General features: G+C 33.9%; 2 protein-coding genes and 1 long non-coding RNA gene across 3 annotated transcripts in view; 1 reads left to right on the top strand and 2 right to left on the bottom strand.

Annotated features, from left to right (window-relative positions):
• Positions 1 to 14,990, bottom strand: part of LOC143921127 (cubilin homolog) — a 35,696-nt gene extending 20,706 nt beyond the window's left edge. The window contains exons 1-29 of the mRNA XM_077444254.1: positions 14,735 to 14,990; positions 14,498 to 14,656; positions 12,977 to 13,147; positions 12,647 to 12,895; positions 10,691 to 10,829; positions 10,318 to 10,418; positions 10,105 to 10,231; positions 9,802 to 10,014; positions 9,551 to 9,700; positions 8,854 to 9,038; positions 8,421 to 8,777; positions 8,177 to 8,339; positions 7,786 to 7,976; positions 6,694 to 7,038; positions 6,379 to 6,550; positions 5,831 to 6,071; positions 5,616 to 5,746; positions 5,196 to 5,543; positions 4,615 to 4,790; positions 4,313 to 4,472; positions 3,960 to 4,231; positions 3,541 to 3,700; positions 3,122 to 3,472; positions 2,871 to 3,052; positions 2,607 to 2,771; positions 1,904 to 2,018; positions 1,746 to 1,834; positions 1,511 to 1,676; positions 1,319 to 1,426 (exon numbers count right to left, since the gene is read on the bottom strand). Of these exons, the coding sequence (XP_077300380.1) occupies positions 1,319 to 1,426; positions 1,511 to 1,676; positions 1,746 to 1,834; positions 1,904 to 2,018; positions 2,607 to 2,771; positions 2,871 to 3,052; positions 3,122 to 3,472; positions 3,541 to 3,700; positions 3,960 to 4,231; positions 4,313 to 4,472; positions 4,615 to 4,790; positions 5,196 to 5,543; positions 5,616 to 5,746; positions 5,831 to 6,071; positions 6,379 to 6,550; positions 6,694 to 7,038; positions 7,786 to 7,976; positions 8,177 to 8,339; positions 8,421 to 8,777; positions 8,854 to 9,038; positions 9,551 to 9,700; positions 9,802 to 10,014; positions 10,105 to 10,231; positions 10,318 to 10,418; positions 10,691 to 10,829; positions 12,647 to 12,895; positions 12,977 to 13,147; positions 14,498 to 14,656; positions 14,735 to 14,938 (5,590 nt within the window). The 5' untranslated portion in view covers positions 14,939 to 14,990. The remainder of the gene's footprint in view (positions 1 to 1,318; positions 1,427 to 1,510; positions 1,677 to 1,745; positions 1,835 to 1,903; positions 2,019 to 2,606; positions 2,772 to 2,870; positions 3,053 to 3,121; positions 3,473 to 3,540; positions 3,701 to 3,959; positions 4,232 to 4,312; positions 4,473 to 4,614; positions 4,791 to 5,195; positions 5,544 to 5,615; positions 5,747 to 5,830; positions 6,072 to 6,378; positions 6,551 to 6,693; positions 7,039 to 7,785; positions 7,977 to 8,176; positions 8,340 to 8,420; positions 8,778 to 8,853; positions 9,039 to 9,550; positions 9,701 to 9,801; positions 10,015 to 10,104; positions 10,232 to 10,317; positions 10,419 to 10,690; positions 10,830 to 12,646; positions 12,896 to 12,976; positions 13,148 to 14,497; positions 14,657 to 14,734) is intronic.
• LOC143921171 (uncharacterized) overlaps positions 1 to 16,554 on the bottom strand; it is an 895,047-nt gene that overhangs the window by 138,311 nt on the left and 740,182 nt on the right. The window lies entirely within an intron of this gene.
• Positions 1,240 to 16,554, top strand: part of LOC143921164 (uncharacterized) — a 754,379-nt gene continuing 739,064 nt past the window's right edge. The window contains exon 1 of the mRNA XM_077444334.1: positions 1,240 to 2,238. The gene's annotated coding sequence lies outside the window, so the exon portion shown is untranslated. The remainder of the gene's footprint in view (positions 2,239 to 16,554) is intronic.

The raw sequence follows: 16,554 nt of genomic DNA, 5'->3' as shown, positions 1-16,554 counted from the left end.
TTGAATGACAGAGTCCTTTTTTATCCATGCCATTGTTGGGATCTCAATGTTCCATTTTTATTACATACAATGAAATATGGTCAGTCTAATATTATTAAATACCTAATATAAAAACGGACGAGATATATGTACATACATATGTGGGTATGTGGCGAGTGCATCGACAGGTATAGAGATTTCAAAAAAACAAATTTTAGAATTATCATGAGTTTGTTACATTAATTTAGACTGCGATTTTGATTTCGGTTCCGGTTCTGATTCCCATTTTAGTTCCGATTATCGATTCCTATTTCAGTTCCGACTTCAGTTGCAATTACGATTATTAATACAATGATTGTTGTTAATTATTATTATTACACATAAAACTTTATTTTAATGCATGTATCAATTCTTTTTCCGAAACCACCCGTTGAAATATCAACGGGCACCACACCACACTGGTACCTAATATTTGTCAAAATATCAAAATCATAAATTTTCGATAAAATAATATCTTATTACTTACGTACATAAATAGTAAATACATATTTATGAATAAGTTTTGTCGGTGTATATCTCATTTACATATCAATGGATTCTTTATAATGTAAGAAAGTTATTTAAATATGTACTTCCTTCCAAAATTTTAATAGGAATTATTACGATAGTATAATATTCTAATAACAAATTACATCTACATAGTTGTTTCATTTTTTACCTAAAAAACTATGTACATACATACATAGATATATCCACATCGGCTGAGTCTAATATTTCAACAGGTGGTTTTGGAAAGATATTGATACATGAACCACACCCGAGGCTATTGTCGCTAGCGGTTTCATCATGCAAAGCCCTTACAGTCATTTCACATGTACATATGTGTATTTACTCCACTATACAATACAATGCTCATTATTTGGTGTTATTTATTGGTGCCCTTGCGCATCTTCCTCTCACTAAACCCCTGCGCTGCTCCCTCATTCCATCTCGGTGCGTTTGCCCAACCGTCTGTGTTCAAATTAGCTTGTGTATTTGTTTACCTTAGTGATCGCGGCGCGATCTCCTACATTCTTATGGACTTTTGATAATTGTAAAATTATATTTTGAAATCTCCAAAAGTGCAAAAAAAACATACATTCATAATTGTATCCCTTTATATATATATATATATATATATATATATATATACATATATATATATATATATATATATATATATATATATATATTATTTATTTTATTTTTTTTTTTTTTTATGAGCACTATTTAATTGTTTATATACATTTTATAGTTTAAGCAACGTGTAGCTGGTAGTTTATAAAATAAAGCATCTTACCGGGAGACGGTTTTAGAGTCCAAACACATTGAACATTTGGTGGATACGAACTGGGATACTTTGGAGATGTGAATCTTCCCTCTTCAGACTTCAATTCACCACCGCATGCTAAAAAGACAATGAAAATTCAGAACGAAAGTGAAAAACTATTGATTTCAAATATATTGGTACAAATATCAGCTTTAAGCTTACCGGTGGACAGAACCGAATATTGAGCTTCGAGAATCTGTTGTATGAGACCTATGGCATTCTGTAATTCTACAGTTATAGCATTACCATCGCTCACAATGGTTGGAGGCACTTTGTTGTCGCAAATCTCTCGAATCACCGGAGATGTAACCGATTCCCCATCATAAATCTTACAAAAAAATCATATTCACAGTTTTGCATAAATTATTTTAATTTTATTTTTATATTAGGTATTTACCTTAATTTTTGTGATTCCACATTGTATCCCATTAGTTTTCGAATTGCGCATGAAGTTTAGATATGTAAACGTCAAAGCGATTTTATCCTCTACAAAAGAATGTGATTGTATTAATTAGACATTTTAATTTAATATCATAATTAGTAAACGATGCTCACTTGGTTCGGCTCCAATGATAGTCCAAGAGCAAGAATTTGATCTTTGCACAGCCATCAAATCTTCGTCAACTTTTATGATGCCGTCCGTTTTTGCCGTGATAGTAGATCCACACGACTGTCGATTTTCAAAACAATTTATTGATTAAGCAGATCAAGACTATTTGTAACTAACTGAAAAGTCTGTATTATTGATAACTTTGAAACTGTTGGAATTACAAGACAGAACTGTCAACAATACTATCAAGAATTCTTCTACTGTGATTATGCAAGCGTTAAAAATTAGTGAAATTTATTTATTTACAATTTCGCCATAGTTAAATTACAGATAAGACATAGTTAAATTACAGAGCTTGATGCCCCTGGCGACAGGTGACGAAGCCATTAAACTGGTACGTGCTTATAGCGGTATCTAATATGTATATGTATGTATATCTGAGTTTGCTGAGAATATTGAAGTTTAATTCAGCAAGAATTTGAGGATTGCACACCAATCCAATCAGTAGTTTATAAAAATGCTTCCCCAGATATATTCTACGCCGTGACTCGAGGGAATTATAATCTAGTGCTCCCAGTTGGATAGAGTCAGGGATAGCGACCGTAAAAAACCGTGTAAGTATATCTGAGGAAATATTTTAAAGGAAACCGAGGACATCCCAGGAGTGTGATCTTAAACAGTTATACGTATTTTCATATTGTATATTACCAATGAATATGTCGCTTGAAAGCCTTTTGCACCAGTTTTACTCGTCGATACCATTTCTACTATCATTTCGTTGGTACTGGAGACATACGTTGTTTTTTCTAGGTTGTTACCACATAATTGTGTACTTATCAAATTACTTTCGTCGGGTTTATTGCCTTCATAAATCTGCAATAAATTAAGTTAAGAAATGTTCATTTTCTTACAATCGAAAAAATGCGAATGTGATATGATAATGTATATGTATGTATATGTAAATGTAAATACCCGAACGAAGTCGGTACAATTATTTTGAACTTTGACGAGATCAAAATCATCAAAAGTAATTGAAGCGCGGTGATTTTCCAACACAGAGATTTGCCAATAACAATTTGCATTAGGAAAATAATTAAGAGGATAGTTCGGAGTTTGAATTTTTCCATACGAAGAAGAAAATTTTCCTCCACATGCTGAAACAAGAATTAACAGTGACTATACAATATAAACGGATAAAAGACATTGATAAGCAAGGTACTTACGACTGGCGATAGCATTATAAAGGGCTCTGAATCCTCTTCCAGAGTATTGCTTGTCAGATATGAAGTGCACGTGCATATAATTTCCAGAAGAAGTGAACACAGCGTTGGACTTATGCTCGTGGCACACGCGAGTGATCAGTGGTGATAGTGCGTCTTGACCATTGTAAAGCGTCAAAGAGTCCGCTGAACAATTTTCAGAGTATTCCAGACTGATGTCTTTTACGTCCAATTGTATGGACTGTCCCACCTCTACTTCTATAGTCCAAGTGCACTCAGTGTCTCTGGGATACGAATTTGGATAGCCAGGTGTGGAGAGCTCGCCAACCGGACTCCTCATCATGGCTCCGCATCCTGAAATCAAAGCTCACCGATTAAAAAACTGGTCTTAAAATCTCATTGATGGATCGAATCTGGTATACCGTTTAAGCTCCATTCTAGTCGAAAACCGGAATATTCCAAGAATTTATCAGTGTGGAAGTGTATAAAAACTTGATTGTCCTTTGATTGGTACTTCGGAGGAATTGTTCTTCCGCAATATCGGTATTTTGAATCATACACTTTTTCTGTTCCGTCTTTCATCTGGCATTGAAATAAACAAATATTAAGATTTGTCGATAAAGAATTCCAATGATAGATTGGTGGACCCCGTAAGTAACGCAAGAATTTTCATAAACTAGCTTAAATTCGTGGTCATTATAAGAATTATGTTTTATATTTGGAGAGAATTAAACGATGAATTGCTTGATATATTTTGATATAAAACATATTAGCTAATTACTTACGGTTCATTTTCATTAAATTAATTCAATGTTCATTAAAAGGTAGTTAAATTGCAAACCTCTACATAATCGAAGAAACAATCTACTCCCATTAACTTTTTCCTGATATTGGATGAATATAAGCCCCAAAATCTGTTGAGATGTTGGCTGGTATTGGCTATAGAAAACTGTCGAATTACAGTTTCCAATTCAAAATGGCTGAAAGTTACGTTGATCTTGTTTCCTTTCGGCACAACGATCCTCCAAACGCAATCGTTCAAATCAGGATATTTTCCAGGAAAATTATGACTTTCGATCGCACCGTTGTAACCCGTCACGTTTCTATTGCACACTGGAAATCACATATATAGCAAGGTTAATCGAATACTCAAAAGCTTTATATATACATACATTACACTCAAATTAAAGAAACCTGAGTGGTAATTAATCACGAAGCCTGATCCAGCATTGTAATAATCGGAACGGAACTTGACGAATAAATGATTCGAAGATGATAATGCGCTTGCAGAACCTGAATTCATTGAACAAAATCTTCCCAAAGATTTCACTTCTTTATCAACACTGTCGAATATCTGAATATAAATTATTGCCATTAAAATGTGCTTAGATTACAATGAAAAAATCTAGGTTATTATACATTTAACTGTCATGTTAAAATTATGGGTCATAGAAAAATAATATAATAATATATTTCTATGTATGTATAATATTTACTTCAACATAATCAAAATTGCAGTATTTTTCCAAATCAAGAGCTGCAAACACAATTTGAATCTGAGACCCGACACTAGTAGATATTTTCCAATAGCACTCCATGTTATGACCATAAGGTTGAGGATAATTTGGAGACAGTATACTTCCTTTTGAACTGGTTAGTACTCCACCACAACCTGTAATTAAAAAATATATACTATAATTGCCTATCGTAAAAATTAAATTCATATTTTTCACATCGATTAATAGTGAATAATTATCGATTCCTTTCCGAAGCCACCCGTTGAAATCAACGGGCTCAAAACTAGTATTTCATAAAATTTGTAATCTTTTTTGTTCAAATGAAAATTATATGTACTAACTTTACAGCTTAGAATTTTTTAATCTTTTTTGAATTTTGTATACCCCCTCTTATAATAGCCATCATATATGTAAGTTAATCCCATCTTATTAACTCAAACGGAATTTTTAACAGGTTGAAGAAAACACGCTTGAATTTCACATAGCCTGAGAGCAGTTGTCATGTATCGCTGAGTAAGCGTTGTCAATCAAATCCATTTAAAACACTATTTTTTTCTTACCGGTAGTAGTACTATCCCACGTGAGATGAAAACCGCCAGCTACCCTTGAAGGATCCGAATGGAAATGAAGATACATAGAGTTGGTCATTGAGGGTATTGTTGTGGGTATATTGGAACCGCAGAACTTTCCGATCAAAGGAGCAGTGGCAAGCCCACCATTCCTAATTTCTAAATAGTCTGCTGCACATCCTTCATACTTCTCCATATCAAATGTGGTGAAATTGAGCATAATCTGTTGGCCATTGCGTACTCGAATCGTCCAAACGCAATCTTTCCTGGCCGGATACGACTCTGGCCAACCAGGTGAAGTTATGGTACCAGAAGAAGTCATGTAGTTGCCGTCGCATACTAAACAAAAGATAGTTAAACATTATTTATATCTTAAAAAAATATTTCAATACAATGAAATTTCCAACTTACCCCTTCTCACGTCTGATTGAGTATAAGCTAGCGAAAATCCATGACCAGAATGAGAACTGTCCGAAACGAATTTTATCGTGAGCATATTTGTTAAACTTGTTATACTAGGTGGTGGAGTGTTGCCGCAGTATCTGAATGTAAAGCATATGAATATTATTGTTAAAGTTTAGCTATTTAAAAGTAAATTGAAAAACACTACAGTGATTTTTACTTACTTTCCTAGACTGTCTGATTCCTTCGTCAACGTATTGTTGTCATATATTTCCAAATAGTCTCCTTTGCAATTGTGAAGTTTCTCCAAATCAAATGATAGCCATGTGAGTTGAATTCTGAAACCAGCTGGAGCTGAAATGACCCAGAGACATTTCATGTTGTTGTTGTACTGGAAGTGATCGGTGGAATTATCATCTGGGATCACTATCAGACCAGAAGGTGTTTTCATAACACCACCGCATTCTGAAACAAGAATCAAATATATATTTACGTCACGTCAACAATAATTATAAGTGCTTAGAGCTTTTAAATCTAGGAAATAAATTTTTGGGCCTATCTGCTTTGCCGCCTCCCCCAAGTATATTAAATAAATAAATAAATTTGGTAAAAGAGAATTGGAATGAATATCTGTGAGGTAAAAGGACCAAATCAAAGAAGCAACTAGCTCAGCTCAATGTTGCGTATGCGTTCAAAAATGAGTGAAATTGAGTTGATGGGATGGAAGGCCTTGGACCTTAATTTATTGTATTAATATTAGTGTGGAAATTACTCAGATTTATTGTGGTATAGTTGGCAACGAAACCAGCAGCTGCGATGGAGTCATCACTGTTAAATTCCAAGAAGAGATAGTTCAATTTTGAAACCAGATCAGAAGGTTTCAATGAAGAGTCACCGCAGTATTTACCCATTAAAGTTGAATTTTCATTATCACCATCGAATATCTGGAAAACAAATTGTATAAGATGTTAGAGAAAATATTCATTAGTATGTATATGAAGTTTGTGAGCACTTAATTAGCTCAGTATAAATGGCTTTAATGTAAAATTTTAAATAGAAGAAGCAAGAATATAATCAATTAATTAACCTTCAAGTAGTCATAATTGCAAGTTGGATAAGAGTTTCCCTCAATCGCGAAATCAACGAAAGATAGCTTAATAGCTTTTTTCTCGGGTACACTTATTAAGTAAGTGCATTTCTTATTTATTGAGTACGGTTTAGGGTAGCCGGGTGATGTGAACATTCCAGAAAGTGCAGTAAAAACTTGATGGCATATCAGATCGTATCTGATGTGGAAACCTTTCTTAGTGTGCGACCAATCGCTTCTAAAGATGATCAGCAAGTTATTCGAACTAGAAATGAAAGATGTTGGTAATTTTCCACCACAATATCTACCAATCAAGTTATCTTGCTCGCTACTGCCATCGTATATCTAAAATTTTAAAGAAAAAAAAATCAAATCGTGCAAATATAATACCTATGTACATATATAGAAATAAATGAGTATATGAATTAAGAATAAAAAATAAACGTAAATAAAGAAATGATCAGACTTAAAAAGAAAGGTACAAACAGGCCCGGCCTGAGGGTTTATGACGCCCCTAGGCATATTTCAAATAAAAGTTTTACTGGCTTTTCCAATTGCAAAATGTGTGATCAGTCGATATGGAAGAATTGATTACAAATTTTCAATATTCAATACTTCCAACGTCACGTTTCAGCAGTATTTTATTAAAATGCAATTCCAAGTAACCATTTGTACCGACGACAGTTTATTGTCTGTCTTGATATTGACAGTCAATGTCCTGCGTTCCTCGTAAATTATAATATTTTGCAGTCAGTATTGTTACTTAAGAGTAGAAAAATTAAATTGAATATAAAATGTTTCATAAGTTCAAAGAAAGCCAAAATTGCTTTTTTTCGATTTTATAATCAAAGAAAGAAAAACACGAGGGCGCCCCTAGGCACGTGTTTTGTCTACTGCACTTTTGAGCCGGCCCTGGGTACAAGTATTTTTGAGTAATAAAAATAAAAAAGTGTTTGATTGGATGGGGATGATGCATAATTGAGGCAAATTAAACCAATATATGGAATAAGTTATACATAAAAAGATATTGCAATAGATAATTTATTTATTATTTAAGTATAATTGTGATCAGAAAGAAGTTAAGAATCTCACCGCAACATAATCAAATCGGCACGAGGTCGAGTCCTCTAGGTCGAAACTCAAGAAAGTAACTTTCATTGTTGTATCTTTAGGTAGTCGAATGCTGTATTCACACATCATATTAACAACGTAATTTCCCTTCAACATAGGTGGTATAATTTCACCATTGTCTTGGGTATATATTCCGCCGCATCCAGGTATTCCTAAACAAAAACATTGAAACAAACTCTATATTACACTCATTACATATGCTAGTCGCTTCAAATTTTATTAAATGGAAACGGGTGGACGCTGCTTCAGTCAAATATAGTTGAAATTGGAAAGTGAATATTACGATTGATCAATTATATGATGTTGTACTGTATACGTGATAAACTGTAATAAATGCATCAAGCAAATATACCTTCAACGACGGAATAAGATAATTGGAAGCCGTAATCGTTGTTGTATGCATCTGAGTGGAAATAAATCGTCAGTTGGTTTCCTGGACTCGTAAGAGGTGGAGGACTAGATGAGTTGCAATATTTGGCCAACAAGGAGTCGGTCGCTAGAGATCCATCGCGTATCTAGAACATTGATCATTGATTATATAACAGATTATATAATGATCATTTTAGAGATTCTGATTTTTAAAGTATGTATTTTACTTCCAAAAAGTCGAATTCACAATCCGGGTGTGACTCAATTTGCAAGGTGAAAAAGTGAACTTGTATCCTCTTTCCGGCACTAGCAGTGATCGTCCAATAGCAATCTCTATGAGGAGGATACTTTCCTGGTGAACCAGGTGAGCTGATAGTCCCGTGCGTAGATGTCTCGACGGTGCCCCCGCAGATGGGATCAATAGACACCCAGTGCAAACTGAACCCTTGACGAGCCACTGTATGGTCAGATCTGAACCAAAAATACAGAGAATTAGTTGTCGACACGATGTTGCCACCGTGAGGGAGCGTGTTACCACAAAATCGTCCTATGATGTGATCTGCCGAATTGCGGCCGTCGTGTATCTAAAACATAAAACGATCTTGGTTAAATGACCTTTTTGAAATTCAATAATGGTTAAAACTAGAATAAAATCACCACCTGAACCCAATCATAAAGGCAATCATTTGATAGCTCCAAGTTGAATTTGGTGAACGTCACGTTTAGTACTTTGTCTGGCTTTGTTTTTATGACCCATGCGCATCTCGTGTTGTGTCCGTATGAAGTCGAATTCACTTCCGGATATACGATGCTGCCTTCTTCAGCGTTCATGACTCCACCACACCCTGAAAGACGATGATTACAACGATGGATAACTTATGTATCTTAAGAGTTTATTCAAGGCATTGGGACTTCGATCAGCTGATATGTGTTTAATAAATATTGTAACGTGGGAACATTATGGGGAGTATCCTGTCTAAGTGCATTCGGGGGTTTAACAATGGAGTCCCCCCGAATCGGCCTAACGGGACGCGTAAGTGGCCCCAGGAGTTCTCAGAATCCGGATGAGAACTTGAGACTGAATGTGCCCGAGAGCGTTAGAATGTAAAACTGTACGTGTCCAAACAATGGATAAATAAATGGATCGAGGAAGCTGTAGTGAGCAACTTGCCCTTTTAAAGGTGGTACACATGGTACAGGGGGTATTCTGGAACGACCCCTTCCTGCGCGTGGACCTCCTGAATCATTCAATAAATGCTGTGAAGCGATTTTGGCCTTTCATTTGGATCCTTAGCCCATCCCTACGCACCAATATAATACATATATACTGCTTATTATCTATTCAATTTTAACTTACATGTCACCGTGCTGTCACATCTGGGTCCAGTGTATTGAGATGTACACTCGCATCGGAAGCCCTGTTCTTCTGTGATGTCACGTATGCAAGTTCCTCCATTTTTGCACGGTTGGATTGTGCAAGGGTTGTCGAGCATTTCACACATACGTCCTGAAAAAATCACAATTTCACATTTTGATTTACTTTTCTAACTCAACAATCGCTAATAAGCATTAATTTAAATAAAGCTACGTGTACTACTAAATTCTAACCCATGTATCCAGAGTCGCATTGGCATATATGGCCATCAGGCGTATCTATGCATTTTCCATGCACACAAGGATTGGGATTGCAGTGTATAGGAATTAACTCGGTCACTCTTGGTGCAGAAGTAGCCCCAGAAGATTGCACACATCCATTGATACCATATCCGGTTCCAGTGTATCCAGATCTGCATGAACAAAGCACGTAGGTAGAACTGATAGCTGAAATTGTGAAATCGGTTTCAATTTAGGAACTCGGTCACCTACTTGAGTTATTAAATTTTTCCAACGCCATGACAATTATTTACTCACATGGATTATCACTGCATGCTGCCAAGGGATGACAACCTCCATTGTTGATTCGACATATTCCCTTGAAAGTACAAACGAGTCCGTCTCCTTCATAGCCCGGTGGACAAGGGCCACACATACGAGATCCCTAAATCATACAAAAAATAATTTAAAACCAAAAATAGCTGTGTAACTGTTTTTCTTTATATATTGCTTATTTTTAGATTATATTACTAAAGTGTTGATGCATTGGACTAATGGCGAACTGCTACAGCCACCATTGTCTATCAAACACTCGTTGATATCACCGCAGATGTAGCCAGTGCCGGAATATCCTGAAAGTTATTATAAAGTATTATTATCACAAAGATGTATAAATCGTATATATATAAAATAATCTATGCAGCTTTGATCAAAAATTTGAAGTACCCCTTTTCCCCTTCAAAAATTATATGTATTTATAATTACATTGTCTATTAACATATCCCATACTTAATACTATTTTGATCTCTTCTTGTTCTTCAAACATATGTACATACTACGATTTGGCTCAAAATCCAAGTTTGACACCCATTCGTCATTACCGATGAAATGCATTGATATTAACCTGCTGGACACGAGCCACAGTAAAAAGATCCAGGAACATTGATACAGGGCACGTATGGAACTTGTGAGCAGGGATTTGCTGTAAGACACTCGTTCACGTCCACTTTGCATTCAGGGGTTAATCCATTTGTTGTCCAACCCTTCGAAATAAGTTTAAAATAAAAAGTTATCGGAAAAATATATTTATGTTTGATAGAGACTTCACTTCAATCATATAGACAGAATGGTTCACAGAGGGTTTGGAAGGATTAGTTTTAATTCTAAAAAAAAACCTAAAAAAAAACCTAACAAAAAACCTAAAAAAAAACTAAAAAAAAGCATGTATGTATGTATATGTATATGTATGTAATAGAAAAGCTTCAATGCACAAAATGAAAGATGGTGAAGAATTAGGGTTGTCACTACAGACTTTAAATTTAGACTTATTAAATTTATTTGAATGGTTTTATTTTATATACATTAGAGGAAAATGGTTTTATCCATTTTTTATTGGCAGGCAAATCGAGCAATTTGATCGAAGGAATGATATTTTTAAGAAGGCAGATATCATCATACAATTTATCAGAAACTAATTCTAGATTTACGTATTTTCAGCATCTAAATAATTTTGATATTTTAAATTGTTGTTCTTAAGATGAAATAAAATTTTCCTAAGTAATCAATATATTGCCTTTATATATTTCGTACATGGGATGTCGCCAAAAATTTCATACAGGGGCGTAATTTCAGCTTTTCCCAGTGGGGGACAACATTTTTGACCAATAAGGAATGACTTTCTAGTGGGGGGGGGGGGGGGAGGGTGAATTATATTAAAAAAATAAGTGTATATAAAGTACAAAATAATCTCCTGAAAATCTTTCAAAGCAAGACAAACAACAAAACAAAATGTATTTGGGAGTTCAATTTTTTTTCAGGGAAAAATCGACGTGTTTATACCTGACAGTGTTCTAAAGAATTTCAATATTATATTTTTGTTGGTTTAGTATTTTAATTCAAATTCATAATAATACATTAAACAACGTGGATAGCCCCGTTCAAATCTGCCCCTGATTTCATACACGAGATATGCACCACAGGCTACTTCAGTTCTTTATACGCTTTTCATACGAGTTATGAATTTCTAATATACAGTTTTATTTATTTTGATAATTTTGTGGGGGATTCACTAGACTATATACTAGCTGAAACCCGGGGACTCTGGGTCAAAACCGTAGGGGTGGTAACTAGGGATGCCAATCGAATATTCGAATATTCGAGTATTCGAATTATTCGTCTGCTTTTTCAGCCATTCGTTATTCGAATATTTCATCAACTATTCGAATATTATTCGTGTATATATTTTTTTATGAACTAAATACACAAAATCAACATGAAAAGAGTGATGACGAAGAAGCCGACGATTATGAAGAAAATGAAATATATAATAGGGATAATTGTGATGAAAATGAAGATAATGATGAATTTGAAATGTCTATATGTGAAGAAACGGATTTTTATTCATTAAATACGGAAATGTTTGAAGAAAATCACTTTTCGATCGATAATAATCTCTACGAAATTTTAGAAAATATCAGAAAAATAATATTTAAGAAGTCACCGGCGAAATATACATTTTACAAGAAATAATAATGAAAAAAGAAATTAAAAAATTGAATTTATTATTGGCTGTAAAAACGAGATGGAATTCAATGGCAACTATGATAAGACGATTCATTCAAATTTATGCTTAGTAAATGTACATGTAATTACTTTTTTTTTTAATTTTCGAATATATTCGAATAGCTCTTGATTTACTATTCGATATTCAAATAGTTGAAGTCGGATATAAATATTTGGGATCCCTCGTGGTAACTCTATGAAGAATATAATCGGTTCATAGTTACAGAAGAGAAATTAGGAGTTTTTAAGGAATTTGTGCCTTCATCTTGTCTAATGAAAGCTTGGAAGTGGTATGTACCTGATCGCAAACACAAGAGAAACTGTCGTTTGTTGGTCCATCCACGCAAACACCGTGTCCGCAAGTCTCACTATTTGAACTAGAGCTGCAAGCCATGGTCTTCTTGGTACAATGTACACCATACCATCGAGGCTGACAAACGCATTCATAGCCTCCATCTTTATTGATACAAATAGCATTGTTCTGGCAACCCAAGTCCGTTGCAGCAAAACGATCGCACTCGTTCACGTCAATGGAACAATCGGAACCCTGAAACGACAATTTAAAAAAGTTCAAGCTTAAACGATTGATTCATAATTAAATTCGATCAAGTTCAACTAGTTCAATTACCTGCCACGTGTCGGGACATATACACCAAAACCTCTTATAGTTATCGATGCATGTACCGCCATTTTTGCACGGTGTAGACGCGCACTCGTTTTTAGCAAGTGCACTCTCAATATTTTTGATTCGTGTAAATAAACGTCTTACTTTACTTCTTAGTAGAAATGTTGGACCTCTCTAAACATAAAAATAAAATTAGAAATAATTAAAAATCACATTATACGTACCAATGTACATATATACTATCTTACATAAATCATATGCTTATAGATATATATATATATATATATATATATATATATATATATATATATATATATATATATATATATATAAAAATCGTGGTGAAATAAAAAAAATTCCAAATAAATGAAAAATAGCACGGAAAAAAAATCCGTAAAAAAAATATATTTTTGACTTTTAAAATTCGCTAGACAATTAATTAGAAGTATTTTAAAGCAATGAAATATAACAATTAATAGGAAAAATATCTGACTATTGATTACAATACTCACTTTGAGCGTAACAATCCTAAATTTTGAGTTAAAGACCGCAAAAGCCAAAAAACTGTAAAAATCGCGGATTTTTTTAAATGCTCATATCTCGTAAACGATCACCCACCAACAAAAATCAATATCATATTCGAATTTAGTGGGTCAAACTTAGTAAAGATTGGCTAGTTTCCGCTCTTGTATTTTTTTTGTTGCTCAGTGTTATCAAGACATTCCACTATGCCACGCCAATATTGGTCTCGTGCGTTGTCTCGGAACGCCTATTTATACGTGACCAATATTGGCTTGGCTTAGTGGAATGTCTTAAAAGTTAGCCTTGTGTAAATGTAGTATAATGCGCTATTATCGCAGCAAATCCTCATTTTAACTCTCATTTTAATCTATACAAAAAAATACACAAGTTTTTATAATTTGTGGCCTACAGCTATTGGCAAGATCGTTTTTTATGTATTATATTTTAAATTTGAATGCTCCCCCCTTAACTATTTTATAATGGGTGTGTAACTACCATGAACTTATGTCGTTTATACTGATAAGCTTGAAATTTGATTTGTATCAACTGAAGAAACAAGTACATGATTGTGGAAAATTGGCATAAGAAATCTGCTGAAATTTAAGCACTCAATACATCTTACCCCAATTTAGGACCAGTGCAATATTGCTATGAGAAACTTGAGGCTTTTATTTTGGCGAAATTTAAATTTTTTGACTGAAAAGTTACTAATATTTTTGATGAAAGTGCACTTTTGAACAAAAGCATACATACGTATCATATTAACATAGATTTTACTAGAAAAAATTGCAAGGATCTAAATTGCAAGCAATTAAAATTCGTCAAATGTGCAATCCGAATGTCTCATAGCTTTTAAACTTTGCTATAACTAAATTATTGTAAGCTCATGTATATATGTACATATTTATGTACTATTATAAAACATTTATCAATCACAACTCTCTATTTGTAATTTCTTATACTAAATTTTATACTGATTGGATATTCGAAAAAAATTAATACCGCAGATGTGGTGTTCGATCTTCTATTCTCCAGCCTTTGTAGTCTCTGTAAAACACCTTGTCTTCCAGACATCGTATCGGAAAATCGTTGATATTTATCTTCAATGTCGACTTTCAGCGATATCTCCAAAGTTTCAATTGATTCTGCAGCTTTGTTGACCTGCTCACGAAGTTTTCACAAATTACTTAAAAATAATGCAAAAATTCACAAATATAATTATATTAAAATAGTTTGTACCGTAGTCAGTAAATGGATTAGATCAATGTCTCCGATATTAATGTAAGACATTCCGTATTGCACATCAAGAGTTATGTTCCTATTTTTCGCCGGTCTTATTATCAGATTTCCATTTTCAGAGATCAGTCGAGGGTACTTAGATTCATCCATGGTCCAGGACATTGTCAGTGTTAACAGGCATAGTAGCAGCGGTTTCAATATCATGGTTGTGCAGTCAGTTCGACATCGTGTTTCAACTATGAATAATAGAAGCCAACTGGCTGTTGGACACCAGTGGCAACTCGACGCCAAATGTAGGTAGGCGTTTCCCAGGACGCCCATTTTAAAGTATTGTATTTCACTAAGCCTTGGTGCTATTCGCCATTTTCAATATTCATAGCTTTGATAATTTGTTTTGATATTCATAATAACTTGGTACCGGTAATTTTGATTTTCGAAAGCTTGTAATTTGAGAGATTGAACAGCTATCCAATATGTAATTTATGTAGAAAAGAGAGATTAGATATAATTGGAGATATCAAATATAAAATGTGTCGTAAAATTATTTAGTTTTTAAATAAAAATATATGTCCAATAACTTAAAATCTGCTCAGCTGTATGTCAATATTGTTATGAGTAGTCACCGGACCCAGAAGGTGCTGCGTATTGTTCAAAGGTTGTAAATGCATTGTTAAAGGTTTGCCGAACCTTTTTTTACAAAGGATTTACAACAATGGAACAATGGATAGCACTGCGACTATCCGGTGTCTAGTTATGAGTAGAGGTAATGATATATGGTGGTGCCAAAGTTTGGGTCGTAGTATTCAAGGGGTATATATATACAGTGCCGGCCTTACACCGTATGGCGCCCTCGGATTTTCCCTAGATTTTTTTTTTTTTAAATGGGTTACCATCCTTCTTTTTCCAGGCTTGGAACCGGCAGCAAAGAAATTAACAAGGTTTCCCAACCCCAGGTGGATTTAAAAATAAATAAATAAAATAATATTTCAGAAGTGAACTTTCTTTCAGGAAAATCTTTAATTAAAGCTGAAAAATAAAGATTTTCAGCGATATAAGTTTCAGTAGATAGAGTTTCAAAACTCGAAAGTCTATTTTGTGACATTGTAGACCGGATATTTGTTTTAATCAATTTAAGTTTCGAAAAAATACGTTCATCACTTGGTACAGCTTCAGGCAGTGTCAGCAAATTTCGCATAGCAACCCAAATGTTCGAATACAATTCTTGTAAATAATGATGTTTTATAAAATTTAATACAATGAGTGGATTAATTTTACCTTGAACTTTATTTGAAAGTAAAGCTTTGAAATTAATAGGTTCATCGCAAAGTTCATTACTTATAATATCAGATTATTAATTCGCGGTGATCTAAATTTGAAGATCGGCACTTTCCGGTAGATAATCAAATACAGAAAACCTCCACGTCTCTGAATATTCGTTCAACTGTTCGAATCTTTCTTTCATTGACACTAATGTTGTATCTAATAATTAAAAATTAATTTAATCTAAGGATTAAGAAACTCGAACTCTGTTTCTCGGGACAAACGACGGTCTCGTTTTGTGTATTTTTGTCAAATTGCCGTATCACGCGTATAATTCTTTTTTAATTGTTTAAATACCGACTCTATTTGTCATTTCGCTGTGATTATAGCTTTTTTATAAGTGTTCTCTCTATAATCATTCAAAAATAAACTACATTTCCGCACATTCGGGGATATCCATATATTTTGCTTGAAAAGCTTTAAAAACAACGTTTATTTGAAAAAGAACACCGTACCAAACAATTAATGAAACAAGAAAGCTGAATTTTTTTAATTGTCCC

Source organism: Arctopsyche grandis, chromosome 13 (genome assembly GCF_051622035.1).
Source record: "Arctopsyche grandis isolate Sample6627 chromosome 13, ASM5162203v2, whole genome shotgun sequence".
NCBI classification, from domain to species: domain Eukaryota; kingdom Metazoa; phylum Arthropoda; class Insecta; order Trichoptera; family Hydropsychidae; genus Arctopsyche; species Arctopsyche grandis.
The sequence above is the reverse complement of the archived record's forward strand: the minus strand, read 5'-3'. Positions and strand labels throughout refer to the sequence as shown.